The sequence below is a fragment of the Oncorhynchus nerka genome, linkage group LG9a (assembly GCF_034236695.1).
Source record: "Oncorhynchus nerka isolate Pitt River linkage group LG9a, Oner_Uvic_2.0, whole genome shotgun sequence".
NCBI lineage: Eukaryota > Metazoa > Chordata > Actinopteri > Salmoniformes > Salmonidae > Oncorhynchus > Oncorhynchus nerka.
The window spans coordinates 58,768,154-58,782,515 of NC_088404.1; the positions used below are offsets into that span (position 1 = coordinate 58,768,154).

At 43.1% G+C, this 14,362-nt stretch overlaps 1 protein-coding gene across 4 annotated transcripts in view; it reads right to left on the minus strand.

Annotated features, from left to right (window-relative positions):
• Positions 1 to 8,358: 8,358 nt before the first annotated feature.
• Positions 8,359 to 14,362, minus strand: part of LOC115134599 (Kruppel-like factor 8) — a 119,392-nt gene continuing 113,388 nt past the window's right edge. For all 4 annotated transcript variants that reach the window (XM_029668756.2, XM_029668757.2, XM_029668755.2 and 1 more), the window contains exon 7: positions 8,359 to 12,652. In XM_029668756.2, the coding sequence (XP_029524616.1) occupies positions 12,471 to 12,652 (182 nt within the window). In that variant the 3' untranslated portion in view covers positions 8,359 to 12,470. The remainder of the gene's footprint in view (positions 12,653 to 14,362) is intronic.

The window sequence follows — 14,362 nt, forward strand, 5'->3', positions numbered from 1 at the left end:
CTTATTCTGACATTTCACATTATTAAAATAAAGTGGTGATCCTAACTGACCTAAGACAGGGCATTTTTACTAAGATTAAATGTTAGGAATGGTGAAAAACTGTGTTTAATCTAGTGACTCCCCATCCCGCATGCGGGAGCGTAATCATCGCCTGACACTAATTAGCATAACGCAACGAACATAAATATCCCTAGAAAATATTCCTATTCATGAAAATCACAAATGAAATATATTGAGACACAGTTTAGCCTTTTGTTAATCACCCTGTCATCTCAGATTTTCAAAATATGCTTTACAGCAAAGCTAGACAAGCATTTGTGCAAGTTTATCGATAGCCTAGCATAGCATTTTGTCCCGCTAGCAGCAGGTAACTTGGTCACGGAAATCAGAAAAGCAATCAAATTAAATTGTTTACCTTTGATGAGCTTCGGATGTTTTCACTCACGAGACTCCCAGTTAGATAGCAAATGTTCCTTTTTTCCAAAGATATTATTTTTGTAGGCGAAATAGCTCCGTTTGTTCTTCACGTTTGGCTGAGAAATCGCCCAGAAATTGCAGTCACGAAAACGGCAAGAAATATTCCAAATTAGCTCCATAATATCGACAGAAACATGCCAAACGTTGTTTATAATCAATCCTCAAGGTGTTTTTCAAATATCTATTCGATAATATATCCATCAGGACAATTCGTTTTTCAGTAGGACCGATTGGAGTAATGGCTACCTCTGTATTTTACACGAGAATCTCTCTGGAGCATCAGGTGACCACTTGCGCAATGTATCCGCTTACGGGTATTCTTCAACATAAATGCGTAAAACTACGTCACAATGCTGTAGACACCTTGGGGAATACGTAGAAAAAGTAATCTGGTTGATAGCCCATTCACTGCTCAATAGGGACGCATTGGAACGCAGCGCTTTCAAAACAGAAGGCACTTCCGGATTGGATTTTTCTCAGGCTTTCGCCTGCAACATCTGTTCTGTTATACTCACAGACAATATTTTTTACAATTTTGGAAATTTTAGAGTGTTTTCTATCCTAAGCTGTCAATTATATGCATATTCTAGCATCTTGTCCTGACAAAATATCCCGTTTAAAACGGGAACGTTTTTTCCCCAAAAATGAAAATACTGCCCCCGAGACACAACAGGTTTAAATGTATTTGGCTCAGGTGTATGTAAACTTCTGACTTCAACTGTATGTGAGAATGCTGTTCATTGACTACAGCTCAGCTTTCAACACCATAGTGCCCTCAAAGCGCATCAATAAGCTAAGGAGCTTGGGACGAAACGCCTCCCGCTGCAACTGGATCCTGGACTTCCTGACGGGCCGCCCCCAGGAGGTTAGGGTATGTAACAACACATCCGCCACACTGATCCTTAACACAGGGGCCCCACAGGGGTTCGTGCTCAGCCCCCTCCTGTACTCCCTGTTCACTCATGTCTGCATGGCCAGGCACGACTCCAACACCATCATTAAATTTGCAGATGACACAACAGTGGTACATTTAACATTTACATTTAAGTCATTTAGCAGACGCTCTTATCCAGAGCGACTTACAAATTGGTGCGTTCACCTTAAGACATCCAGTGGAACAGCCACTTTACAATAGTACATCTAAATCTTTTAAGGGGGGGGGGGTGAGAAGGATTACTTTATCCTATCCTAGGTATTCCTGAAAGAGGTGGGGTTTCAGGTGTCTCCGGAAGGTGGTGATTGACTCCGCTGTCCTGGCGTCGTGAGGGAGTTTGTTCCACCATTGGGGGGCCAGAGCAGCGAACAGTTTTGACTGGGCTGCGCGGGAACTGTACTTCCTCAGTGGTAGGGAGGCGAGCAGGCCAGAGGTGGATGAACGCAGTGCCCTTGTTTGGGTGTAGGGCCTGATCAGAGCCTGGAGGTACTGAGGTGCCGTTCCCCTCACAGCTCCGTAGACAAGCACCATGGTCTTGTAGCGGATGCGAGCTTCAACTGGAAGCCAGTGGAGAGAGCGGAGGAGCGGGGTGACGTGAGAGAACTTGGGAAGGTTGAACACCAGACGGGCTGCGGCGTTCTGGATGAGTTGTAGGGGTTTAATGGCACAGGCAGGGAGCCCAGCCAACAGCGAGTTGCAGTAATCCAGACGGGAGATAACAAGTGCCTGGATTAGGACCTGCGCTGCTTCCTGTGTGAGGCAGGGTCGTACTCTGCGGATGTTGTAGAGCATGAACCTACAAGAACGGGCCACCGCCTTGATGTTAGTTGAGAACGACAGGGTGTTGTCCAGGATCACGCCAAGGTTCTTAGCGCTCTGGGAGGAGGACACAATGGAGTTGTCAACCGTGATGGCGAGATCATGGAACGGGCAGTCCTTCCCGGGAGGAAGAGCAGCTCCGTCTTGCCGAGGTTCAGCTTGAGGTGGTGATCCGTCATCCACACTGATATGTCTGCCAGACATGCAGAGATGCGATTCGCCACCTGGTCATCAGAAGGGGAAAGGAGAAGATTAATTGTGTGTCGTCTGCATAGCAATGATAGGAGAGACCATGTGAGGTTATGACAGAGCCAAGTGACTTGGTGTATAGTGAGAATAGGAGAGGGCCTAGAACAGAGCCCTGGGGACGCCAGTGGTGAGAGCGCGTGGTGAGGAGACAGATTCTCGCCACGCCACCTGGTAGGAGCGACCTGTCAGGTAGGACGCAATCCAAGCGTGGGCCGCGCCGGAGATGCCCAACTCGGAGAGGGTGGAGAGGAGGATCTGATGGTTCACAGTATCGAAGGCAGCCGATAGGTCTAGAAGGATGAGAGCAGAGGAGAGAGAGTTAGCTTTAGCAGTGCGGAGGGCCTCCGTGATACAGAGAAGAGCAGTCTCAGTTGAATGACTAGTCTTGAAACCTGACTGATTTGGATCAAGAAGGTCATTCTGAGAGAGATAGCGGGAGAGCTGGCCAAGGACGGCACGTTCAAGAGTTTTGGAGAGAAAAGAAAGAAGGGATACTGGTCTGTAGTTGTTGACATCGGAGGGATCGAGTGTAGGTTTTTTCAGAAGGGGTGCAACTCTCGCTCTCTTGAAGACGGAAGGGACGTAGCCAGCGGTCAGGGATGAGTTGATGAGCGAGGTGAGGTAAGGGAGAAGGTCTCCGGAAATGGTCTGGAGAAGAGAGGAGGGAATAGGGTCAAGCGGGCAGGTTGTTGGGCGGCCGGCCGTCACAAGACGCGAGATTTCATCTGGAGAGAGAGGGAGAAAGAGGTCAGAGCACAGGGTAGGGCAGTGTGAGCAGAACCAGCGGTGTCGTTTGACTTAGCAAACGAGGATCGGATGTCGTCGACCTTCTTTTCAAAATGGTTGACGAAGTCATCTGCAGAGAGGGAGGAGGGGGGAGGGGGGGAGGATTCAGGAGGGAGGAGAAGGTGGCAAAGAGCTTCCTAGGGTTAGAGGCAGATGCTTGGACTTTAGAGTGGTAGAAAGTGGCTTTAGCAGCAGAGACAGAAGAGGAAAATGTAGAGAGGAGGGAGTGAAAGGATGCCAGGTCCGCAGGGAGGCGAGTTTTCCTCCATTTCCGCTCGGCTGCCCGGAGCCCTGTTCTGTGAGCTCGCAATGAGTCGTCGAGCCACGGAGCAGGAGGGGAGGACCGAGCCGGCCTGGAGGATAGGGGACATAGAGAATCAAGGGATGCAGAAAGGGAGGAGAGGAGGGTTGAGGAGGCAGAATCAGGAGATAGGTTGGAGAAGGTTTGAGCAGAGGGAAGAGATGATAGGATGGAAGAGGAGAGAGTAGCGGGGGAGAGAGCAAAGATTGGGACGGCGCGATACCATCCGAGTAGGGGCAGTGTGGGAAGTGTTGGATGAGAGCAAGAGGGAAAAGGATACAAGGTAGTGGTCGGAGACTTGGAGGGAGTTGCAGTGAGGTTAGTGGAAGAACAGCATCTAGTAAAGATGAGGTCGAGCGTATTGCCTGCCTTGTGAGTAGAGGGGGAAGGTGAGAGGGTGAGGTCAAAGAGGAGAGGAGTGGAAAGAAGGAGGCAGAGAGGAATGAGTCAAAGGTAGACGTGGGGAGGTTAAAGTCGCCCAGAACTGTGAGAGGTGAGCCATCCTCAGGAAAGGAGCTTATCAAGGCATCAAGCTCATTGATGAACTCTCCGAGGGAACCTGGAGGGCGATAAATGATAAGGATGTTAAGCTTGAAAGGGCTGGTAACTGTGACAGCATGGAATTCAAAGGAGGCGATAGACAGATGGGTAAGGGGAGAAAGAGAGAATGACCACTTGGGAGAGATGAGGATCCCGGTGCCACCACCCCGCTGACCAGAAGCTCTCGGGGTGTGCGAGAACACGTGGGCGGACGAAGAGAGAGCAGTAGGAGTAGCAGTGTTATCTGTGGTGATCCATGTTTCCGTCAGTGCCAAGAAGTCGAGGGACTGGAGGGAGGCATAGGCTGAGATGAACTCTGCCTTGTTGGCCGCAGATCGGCAGTTCCAGAGGCTACCGGAGACCTGGAACTCCACGTGGGTCGTGCGCGCTGGGACCACCAGATTAGAGTGGCCGCGCGGTGTGGAGCGTTTGTATGGTCTGTGCAGAGAGGAGAGAACAGGGATAGACAGACACATAGTTGACAGGCTACAGAAGAGGCTACGCTAATGCAAAGGAGATTGGAATGACAAATGGACTACACGTCTCGAATGTTCAGAAAGTTAAGCTTACGTAGCAGGAATCTTATTGACTAAAATAATTCAAATGATACAGTACTGCTGAAGTAGGCTAGCTGGCAGTGGCTGCGTTGTTGTTGTTCTATCTCTCTATAGTGCTGTTTCTTGTATTATGGTCTCTTGTTTCTTTAGAGGTTTCACTTTGTTGTCCTTTTTCTTTTCCTTTTTCTTCTGTCCTTATTTTGTCTTCCTTTCTTCTGTTAACTAGATATTTTTTGTTGTTATTCTTTGTAAGCTAGCTAGCTTCTTCCAGGAGAGTCCCTAGCAACTGCTTAGCAACAAGTAAACAATTCAGCTAGCTAAGATAACTGTACAATTTTATGAAAAATAGTTACTTCTTCAAAAGCCTGTCTTTTTGGTTTGTTCCTTGTTTTGTCTTCTATTGAGTCTTGCAGTTTTCTCTTGATTTTTTCGATGTATTTCACTCTAAAAAAACATTTAAATCTCAATATATACAGGAGCTCATTTTTCAGCAGCTGCTCAATTTGGAACTCCGGAATACAATGGTAGGCCTGATCAACGACGAGACAGCCTATATGGAGGAGGTCAGAGACCTGGCCGGGTGGTGCCAGGATAACAACCTCTCCCTCAACATAACCAAGACTAAGGAGATGATTGTGGACTACAGGAAAAGGAGGACCGATCACGCCCCCATTCTCATCGACGGGGCTGTAGTGGAGCAGGTTGAGAGCTTCAAGTTCCTTGGTGTCCACATCACCAACAAACTAACATGGTCCAAGCATATCCTGACAGTCATGAAGCAGGCACGAGAAACATATTCCTCCTCAGGAGACTGAAAAGATTTGGCATGGGTCCTCGGATCCATCGGATGGGGCCACAGTGTCTCCTGAGCCCTTCTGTCTCAGCCTCCAATATTTCTGCTGCAGTAGTTTGTGTCGGGGGGCTAGGGTCAGTTTGTTATATCTGGAGTACTTCTCCTGTCTTATCTGGTGTCGTGTGTGAATTTAAGTATGCTCTCTCTAATTCTCTCTACCTGTGACACAGCCTGGGATCGAACCCGGTGCTGTCCGTTTTGTCACCAAAGCCCCATATGCTACCCACCACTGCGACCTGTACGCTCTCGTTGGCTGGCCCTCGCTTCCTATTCGTCGCCAAACCCACTGGCTCCAGGTCATCTATAAGTATTTGCTAGGTAAAGCCCCGCCTTATGTCAGCTCACTGGTCACCTTAGCAGCACCAACCCGTAGCACGAGCTCCAGCAGGTATATTTCACTGGTCACCCCCAAAACCAATTCCTCCTTTGTTCTCTTTCCTTCCAGTTCTCTGCTGCCAATGACTAGAACGAATTGCAAAAGTCACTGAAGCTGGAGACTCATATCTCTTTTACTAACTTTAAGCATCAGCTGTCAGAGCAGCTTACAGATCATTGCACCTGTACATAGCCCATCTGTAAATAGCCTATCCAACTATCTCATCCCCATATTGTTATTTTTTTCCCTTCTTTGCACCCCAGTATCTCTACTTGCACATTCATCTTCTGCACATCTATCTTTTCCATGTTTAATTGCTAAATTGTAATTACTATTTTTTGCCTTACCTCCCTAATCTTACCTTATTTGCACACAGTGCATATAAACTTTTCTATTGTGTTATTGACTGTACGTTTGTTTACTCCATGTGTAACTCTGTGTTGTTGTTTGTCGCACTGCTTCGCTTTATCTTGGCCAGGAAGCAGTTGTAAATGAGAACTTGTTCTCAACCTGGTTAAATAAAGGTGAAATACATAAAAAAAATAAAAGAAAGTAGTGACACCTCAAGCACTGAGATGCAGTGCCTTAGACTGCTGCGCCACTCGGGAGGCCCTTAAGGCATCCCGCTAAGGGGACAACTTCCTGTGAAACTGGAGGGCATTCAATTCAAATAAATCATCATAAATAATATGGATATTAAACATTTAGGTACATACAAGTGTCTTATATCGGCTAAAGCTTAAATTCTTGTGAAAACATGCCATGCGATTGTTTGAGGACGGCGCCCCACATTAAAAGATTTCTCCACAAGTTTTCACAAATAACTATTAAATATTCACCACATGGAACAGATAGTCAGTCCCCCAAAAAATCGAAAGGAAGCTTGTTCTGAAGTGTCTGTTCTATATCTGAGAGATATGAGAAAGGTCAGGAAACATTTGTTTTGTTTTACATCCCTTATTTTTGATACTAAACAGTCTCCATATATACTTCCATAACTTTTTTTCAACTGGTGCCGGGGGACCTTCAGACGAGTGTTCGTGGCAGTGTACATGTTTGTGTACGTGTTCGTGAGAGTCTCACCTTTCCACAGAGGGGTCATATTAGTGTGTAGCCCAAACTGTTCAGATGCTACAGACAGAAGTTGGCAGATTGTCAGTACCGACTTCAGACGAGTCCCAATACACTTGTGGGAGAAAATGGAGAACACCATCATAATAGTTTTGTCGGCCAAACCATTCGGATGCTACAGGCAATGTATTTTGTCTCATTGTCTCTCATTTGTCTCATTGTCTCTCTCATTGGCTCTAGCTCCGTCTCCTTTCACCGCAGAAGCGAGACATTGGCAGGTGCGGTGGATTCACTGAGATGCATCTCTAGTTCAAATTGACAGATTTTTGGGGGGATTTCTGTATTATGCTAATTTTATTTCCACTGGGGCTCGGACATCAACTCTAGTTAAGGCCTCTAAGTACACTGATCAGCCTGGGAGGAGCCTGCATTGTGTTAGATGCAAAGATAGTTATAACTATCTAACCAGCCAGCTAAATTACAGTTTGCGATTAGCTAATTGCTTCACAGAAAATAGGTAGCTAAGCAGTTTAACAGTTGCTGTACTTGCTGCATTATGTTGACAAATAGCCAGCAATATGCAGCTAGCTAACTAGCTATCTAGCAAGCTACGTTAGATCATTTGAAAAGATAAATAGCAATTTACAGTATATCAGCTTGTATAAATTGGAAATAGTCTTCGCAAATAATCTACATATTTCAGTGTTTTTGGATGCAATGTGCTTATCTTTTTTCCACCTGCATCAAATATTTAAAATATTCTTGCTGTTCCTCCATCTACAATTTGAATTTGATTGGCTGCTAGGAAAGAATGGGCGGAGTTGCATAAACAGTGAGGCAGTGCAGCTTCAACGGCACCTTCACCACTTGTGCATCATTCTGTCATAGCGCTCCCGCATGAGGTTGACTACATTACTCTCATGCAAGTTATTCTTCCCACTGTCCCAAAAGTCACTCTTAACCATCATTTTTCTTGCCAAATAATATTCAAAGGGCGGCATCTTTGTAGTGTAAAAGATTTGTGTAAAGTATTAAAAAAATGCCTTATCTTGCAGTGCGATTTAATTTGAAACTTTTCTTCAACAATGTGCGTTATAAGGAGGCGCTTATTTAACTAGAGTATAGTAAACTGAGAAATACATAAATAGTCGCCTCATTATAAACGCACATTGTCGAAGAAAAGTTTCTAATCATGCAGCCCGATTATAATGAGGTTCATGGTCATCTTTACACTTTGCACGATTATTTTAGCCTCGGCAGCCTGATCCCTGCATTCACCATTCTATGGTACTTACTTCAATGTTGAATGCAGTGATCCTGCTGGTTCCACCGGGATACGATTATTTTATGAACATTTCACCCGTAGTCAACAATAAAGACATTGCATCAACAATCTGCACCAAAAACCTTTTATTCTATAAAAGGAGTGGGGTAAATCTCAACTGTACAGGGGGAAACAGACTTAATGAAACACCATTTCTCACAGTATCAAAAAGCTCACGTTCTTCCTCACTGATCTTTACAGATTTTGTTCTGTACAAATACAAAACAAATAATATTAATGACAATAACAATAACTGCATTGCACTGAGTAATATAGTACTGGCCCAAAAGTTAATGCATTCAATATAAAATACCTACAATTCTGGTTGTTAAAGTAACTGTCCAGTGACAATCTATTCTGTTAACTCATACCTAAATAATGTTGTTGACTCATCCAATACTTGTATTTGTGGCCAAAGCATAATTTGGAGATTTCTTTCTTTAAAAAAAACCCCAGCTCAAATGTGTATCTCAAACAGACCGTTTAAAAAATGCTTGCCATTTCCTCATAGAGGATGATGTCATCCTCCTGAAGGAGGATGAGCTGGCCAATCAGCGGTCTACTGGCACAAATATTTTTAATGACCGGTATACGCCCATACCATTCTGTTGTTGGGGTACACCTACACTATTGCAACGCAGAAAACCTGCGTTTTAACATAATGAATTAAAACAAACTGGAAGTAAAACAATTTCCCTCGTTGTTATTAATTATAGGTGATATGTCATAAAAATCTGCCAACACTAGACAGTTACTTTAAGAAAAGGAGTTTTGATTAATGATAAGAAGAGGCACACTCACACACTTATACAAACATGCACACACACACACACAATCAATCCACGCTTACATTATGTGGTGCCATATTGTTGAAGTGAGGGGTGACTAGTGAAGTGGATAAATGGGCTTGTACAAATACAGTACAGTATAGTCTTAAGTCGTATGCTGCCATGGCTAAACCATAGATGGATCTGTCTTTTGTTGGACAGAGCATTTCTATAGTGACGTACTGCATTGTATTGATCTATTCTGGTATTGTTTTCTTTGTGGTATATGGAGTAATACTTCACAATGGACATTAAAGGGGAACTTGAATTGTACGCGTCAATGAGGTAAGGTGGGTTTGACCAATGATAACAGATGTTAGATCATATCAGATTTTTAACTCTGGGTTGACTAACACCTTTACCTCTCCATCCCCACCCATACTGTCTATGTCCCAACTAATGGCCCCCACATTCCCTATATAGTGCACTACTTTCAACCAAAGCCCTAGGGGACCTGGTCAAAAGAAGTGCATTAGATAGTAGGGTGCCATTTTGGACGGTTGTTCAGGTTGAGACGGTCCTTCATGGTTTTGTTGTTGCGTGTTGCAGGTCATTAGGACTGTAAGGTTAGGGCAGCATAATCTCACCAACCTCACAAAAACTAAATGTGCACGACACAAACGGGACCGATTTTTAGGACGTTAAAAAAAGAACACTTTTTTTTTTATAACACATTTCAGTTGTAAATCAATCCAACAGAGTAGAAAATAAAAGAAAAAATGATATTTTTCACATTGTCTAGTCAGTGTTAAAAATAGAACTCCACCTGTTACATTTATTATGCTTTTTGATTATATACAGTATGTACACTTCCTGCTCTTGAATTATTTCTCATAGTCCTTAATGTCTAATACCATCTAATAACAAGTTGCAATCAAATGCATCTCCTCTTCTGGAAAGATGTGCTTAGTAACATTGTTAGGAGTTGAAGCAGAGAATGAGAGAATCTCATAGGAACATTGCATTGCTCTGGTGTGGGGACCAATAAAATCCCTCTCTGCTTCAGGCATGCGCTCAACTCAACTCACACCAAGGCTGGGTTCCCAGTCAGAAAAGCACTATTATCTGCACTTTTGTTTTTACATTGTCAACAGAAAAAAATTAAATGTTAAATTCAATCGTGTTTTATTTAGCTAGCGTTTGAAATGATGGCTGCTGCGACTGCTAGTGAGAGAGACAAACACTTTGTTTACATGTTCTTTAGTATGCCCTCTGTACGCATGTACCATAGGAGCTGTACTTAGCCACTGACTTCAGAACAGCGCTTAAGAGGGAGGTTTGGGTATGTCCCAGTAGCAAGATGTACATTACCACTGACTCCAGAACAGTGCTTAGTAGCGAGTGCTGTATATGTTCCTGTAGCAACACATATTTAACCACTTACCCCAGTACAGCGCTAGGAGCGAGGTCTGTGGAGGTTGCATAATCAAGTGAACACAGAGAGCAGGAGCTAAAAACAACCACCGTAAGACATGGAGATCAGTCAGGCTCAGAGTAGGAGTACTGATCTAGGATCAGTTTAGCCTTTTAGATAACAATGAATGTGAGAATATGGATCAGAACTCCTACTCTGAGACTCTTTGTGAATACAGGCCCTGATCTGGGTCGATATTGGGTAGAAATGCTGTGATGTGTCGTCTGGGCAATGAGACCCCGTTTCCCGGGTAACCCTGAAGACCAAAACAAACGTGCGTTTCTATAAACAGAGTTTCCCAGATTGACTTTGATTCATTAAGGCTCCGACGGGCTGCACCGAACACACACTTCTAAAATCCTCAGTTCTGATTATTTGTTACACACACAAACACAAGCTCCCCTAGTTTGTAATCTCAACCTTTTTCTTGTTATACTTTTACAGCCTCAAACACAATCTAAGGATATGAAATAGTCAAAAAAAGGGATGTTATTATGTTATGAGCCAATCATTAGCAAATAGAAAGAGAAAGAGAAGAAATTGAAAAAAACTTACAGAAGGCCTTTTTTTTTTTAAACAACACAAATACTGTTACTGAACAACAAGCTATAAATGTGGGGCAAGTGAACATGATTTCATTTCTGATTGAAAATATTAATAAAACAGAATCTTCACAGTCTTGTAGCTCCCTGTTTTAGGAGATGGGGGAGCGGAGAAATGGCGTGGAAGGGGGTTGAATAAGACATTTCTACACCACCACACCCGGGGGGGGCTGCTGACTCTGCTGAGGAAATGATATGTATGGAGGAGAGGACACGATGCATCATCAACTGTCTTTAAATAGCACACACTACACTAACACTCACACACAATCACACACACATACAGGCAGCTAGCCCATGCATGCAACGCAGGTTAACAGAAGATGTTAAAACACAGTAAACAGTTGCTAGACAGCTGAAATGTAATCTCTGAAGTGTTTCCCCCTCTCAAATAAACAAACATGCCTCCACCTCCTCTCTGTCCTCCTCTTGCTCTGAGCTGAGTGTGCGACGTAGGTAACCCTGCGTCATTTCAAAGTATGTCCTCCGTCTCTCTCTCTCTGTCCAGCCTGTCCATCTCTCTCTGCTGTATCCCAGGTTTGTCTTCACTGGTTTGTGTCGATCTTCTGGATGGATAGGGTGCTGTTGAAGTAGATAGCCTCTGGCTGTGTGCACACTGAGAGGGGTGTGAGAGAGAAACGAGGAGGTAAACTGTGGGGTATGAGAGTTGTGGACTACCCCTTCAGGTGCTAAGCAACCAGAAAACAACAACAAACTCCTCTCATCCTTTTGGGATCTTCATTCTCCACCTCTTTAATGTAATGATCTCCACGATGACCCACAGTTCAAAATGGAGGACGAGGCGTCGCGTAGAGAAGATTAGGTCTAAACAATGGACCAGCAATGCGATCAAAAATGACTGAAAGTGAATTTTAGCAGTACAGAAAGCGCGCCATCAAAGTGGATAATAAACACAATCATAGTGAATTTCAGCTAACTACTGTGCAAACACATAACATAACTGTTTTACTGCCATTCTATTCATTTAAATGTTTTTCAAATGATCTACAGCCACTTTATTACTTGATTTCCTGACCATTGGTGACATTTTCAATGCTAATCCTGTCGAATCAGAGCTGGTCCAATGAACGAGTTTATTTTCAAACGCTCCCGCATGGAACATGTATGTTGTCTTAACCTTGGTTATTTTTTAGAGAGAAGAGAGGAGGGGGAACAGTAAAAGGAAGTGACACAGCAGAGAACCTCTAGGGGTCAGAGTTCAGGCCCTCCCATTTGAGTTCCATCTGAATCCCGAGGGGGGCTGGGGAGGGAGGTGATGGGTTGGAGGGCGACGGTAGTAGGGGGTTAAGGTTTAAAGGTCAAAGGTCAGGGGTCATGGTTCACATCATGACGTGGCGTCTCCGGTGTAGGGCTAGGTGGTCAGACCGGGAGAAGGAGCGGTCACAGTCGGTGCAGCGGAAGGGCTTGATGCCCGTGTGTTTACGGAAGTGTCGCGTCAGCTCGTCTGACCGGGCGAACCTCCAGGTACAGCCCTCCCATGTACAGTGGTACGGCTTCTCTCCTACAGGGAAGAAGATATGGAGATGATTAGTTGATTGGTTGATTGATTGTGAAAATATTGGATTAAAACCAGTTAAATCTAACTAAATGTAATATAAAACTTAACCTAAGAAATCCCCAAAAGTAAGTATTTATCACGAGAGGGCCATAAACAATAACTAGTAATGATTTATCATGAGGGCCATAAACAATAACTAGTAATTATTTATCATGAGAGAGCCATAAACAATAACTAGTAATTATTTATCATGAGAGGGCCATAAACAATAAATAGTAATGATTTATCATGAGAGGGCCATAAACAATAAATAGTAATGATTTATCATGAGAGGGCCATAAACAATAACTAGTAATGATTTCTCATGAGAGGGCCATAAACAATAACTAGTAATGATTTATCCTGAGAGGGCCATAAACAATAATTAGTAATGATTTATCATGAGGGCCATAAACAATAACTAGTAATGATTTATCCTGAGAGGGCCATAAACAATAACTAGTAATGATTTCTCATGAGAGGGCCATAAACAATAACAAGTAATGATTTATCATGAGAGGGCCATAAACAATAACTAGTAATTATTTATCATGAGAGGGGCCTAGTAATGATTTAAGAGGGCCAATAACTAGTAATGATTTATCCTGAGAGGGCCATAAACAATAACTAGTAATGATTTATCCTGAGAGGGCCATAAACAATAACTAGTAATGATTTATCCTGAGAGGGCCATAAACAATAACTAGTAATGATTTATCCTGAGAGGGCCATAAACAATAACTAGTAATGATTCATCCTGAGAGGGCCATGAACAATAACTAGTAATGATTTATCCTGAGAGGGCCATAAACAATAACTAGTAATGATTTATCCTGAGAGGGCCATAAACAATAACTAGTAATGATTTATCCTGAGACGGCCATAAACAATAACTAGTAATTATTTATCATGAGAGGACCATAAACAATAACTAGTAATTATTTATCCCGAGAGGGCCATAAACAATAACTAGTAATGATTTCTCATGAGAGGGCCATAAACAATAACTAGTAATGATTTATCATGAGAGGGACATAAACAATAACTAGTAATGATTTATCCTGAGAGGGCCATAAACAATAACTAGTAATGATTTATCCCGAGAGGGCCATAAACAATAATTAGTAATGATTTATCATGAGGGCCATAAACAATAACTAGTAATGATTTATCATGAGAGGGCCAAAAACAATAACTAGTAATGATTTATCCTGAGAGGGCCATAAACAATAACTAGTAATGATTTATCCTGAGAGGGCCATAAACAATAACTAGTAATGATTTATCCTGAGAGGGCCATAAACAATAACTAGTAATGATTTATCCTGAGAGGGCCATAAACAATAACTAGTAATGATTTATCCTGAGAGGGCCATAAACAATAACTAGTAATGATTTATCCTGAGAGGGCCATAAACAATAACTAGTAATGATTTATCCTGAGAGGGCCATAAACAATAACTAGTAATGATTTATCCTGAGAGGGCCATAAACAATAACTAGTAATGATTTATCCTGAGGGCCATAAACAATAACTAGTAATGATTTATCATGAGAGGACCATAAACAATAACTAGTAATGATTTACGAGAGGGCCATAAACAATAACTAGTAATTATTTATCATGAGGGCCATAAACAATAACTAGTAATGATTTATCATGAGAGGGCCATA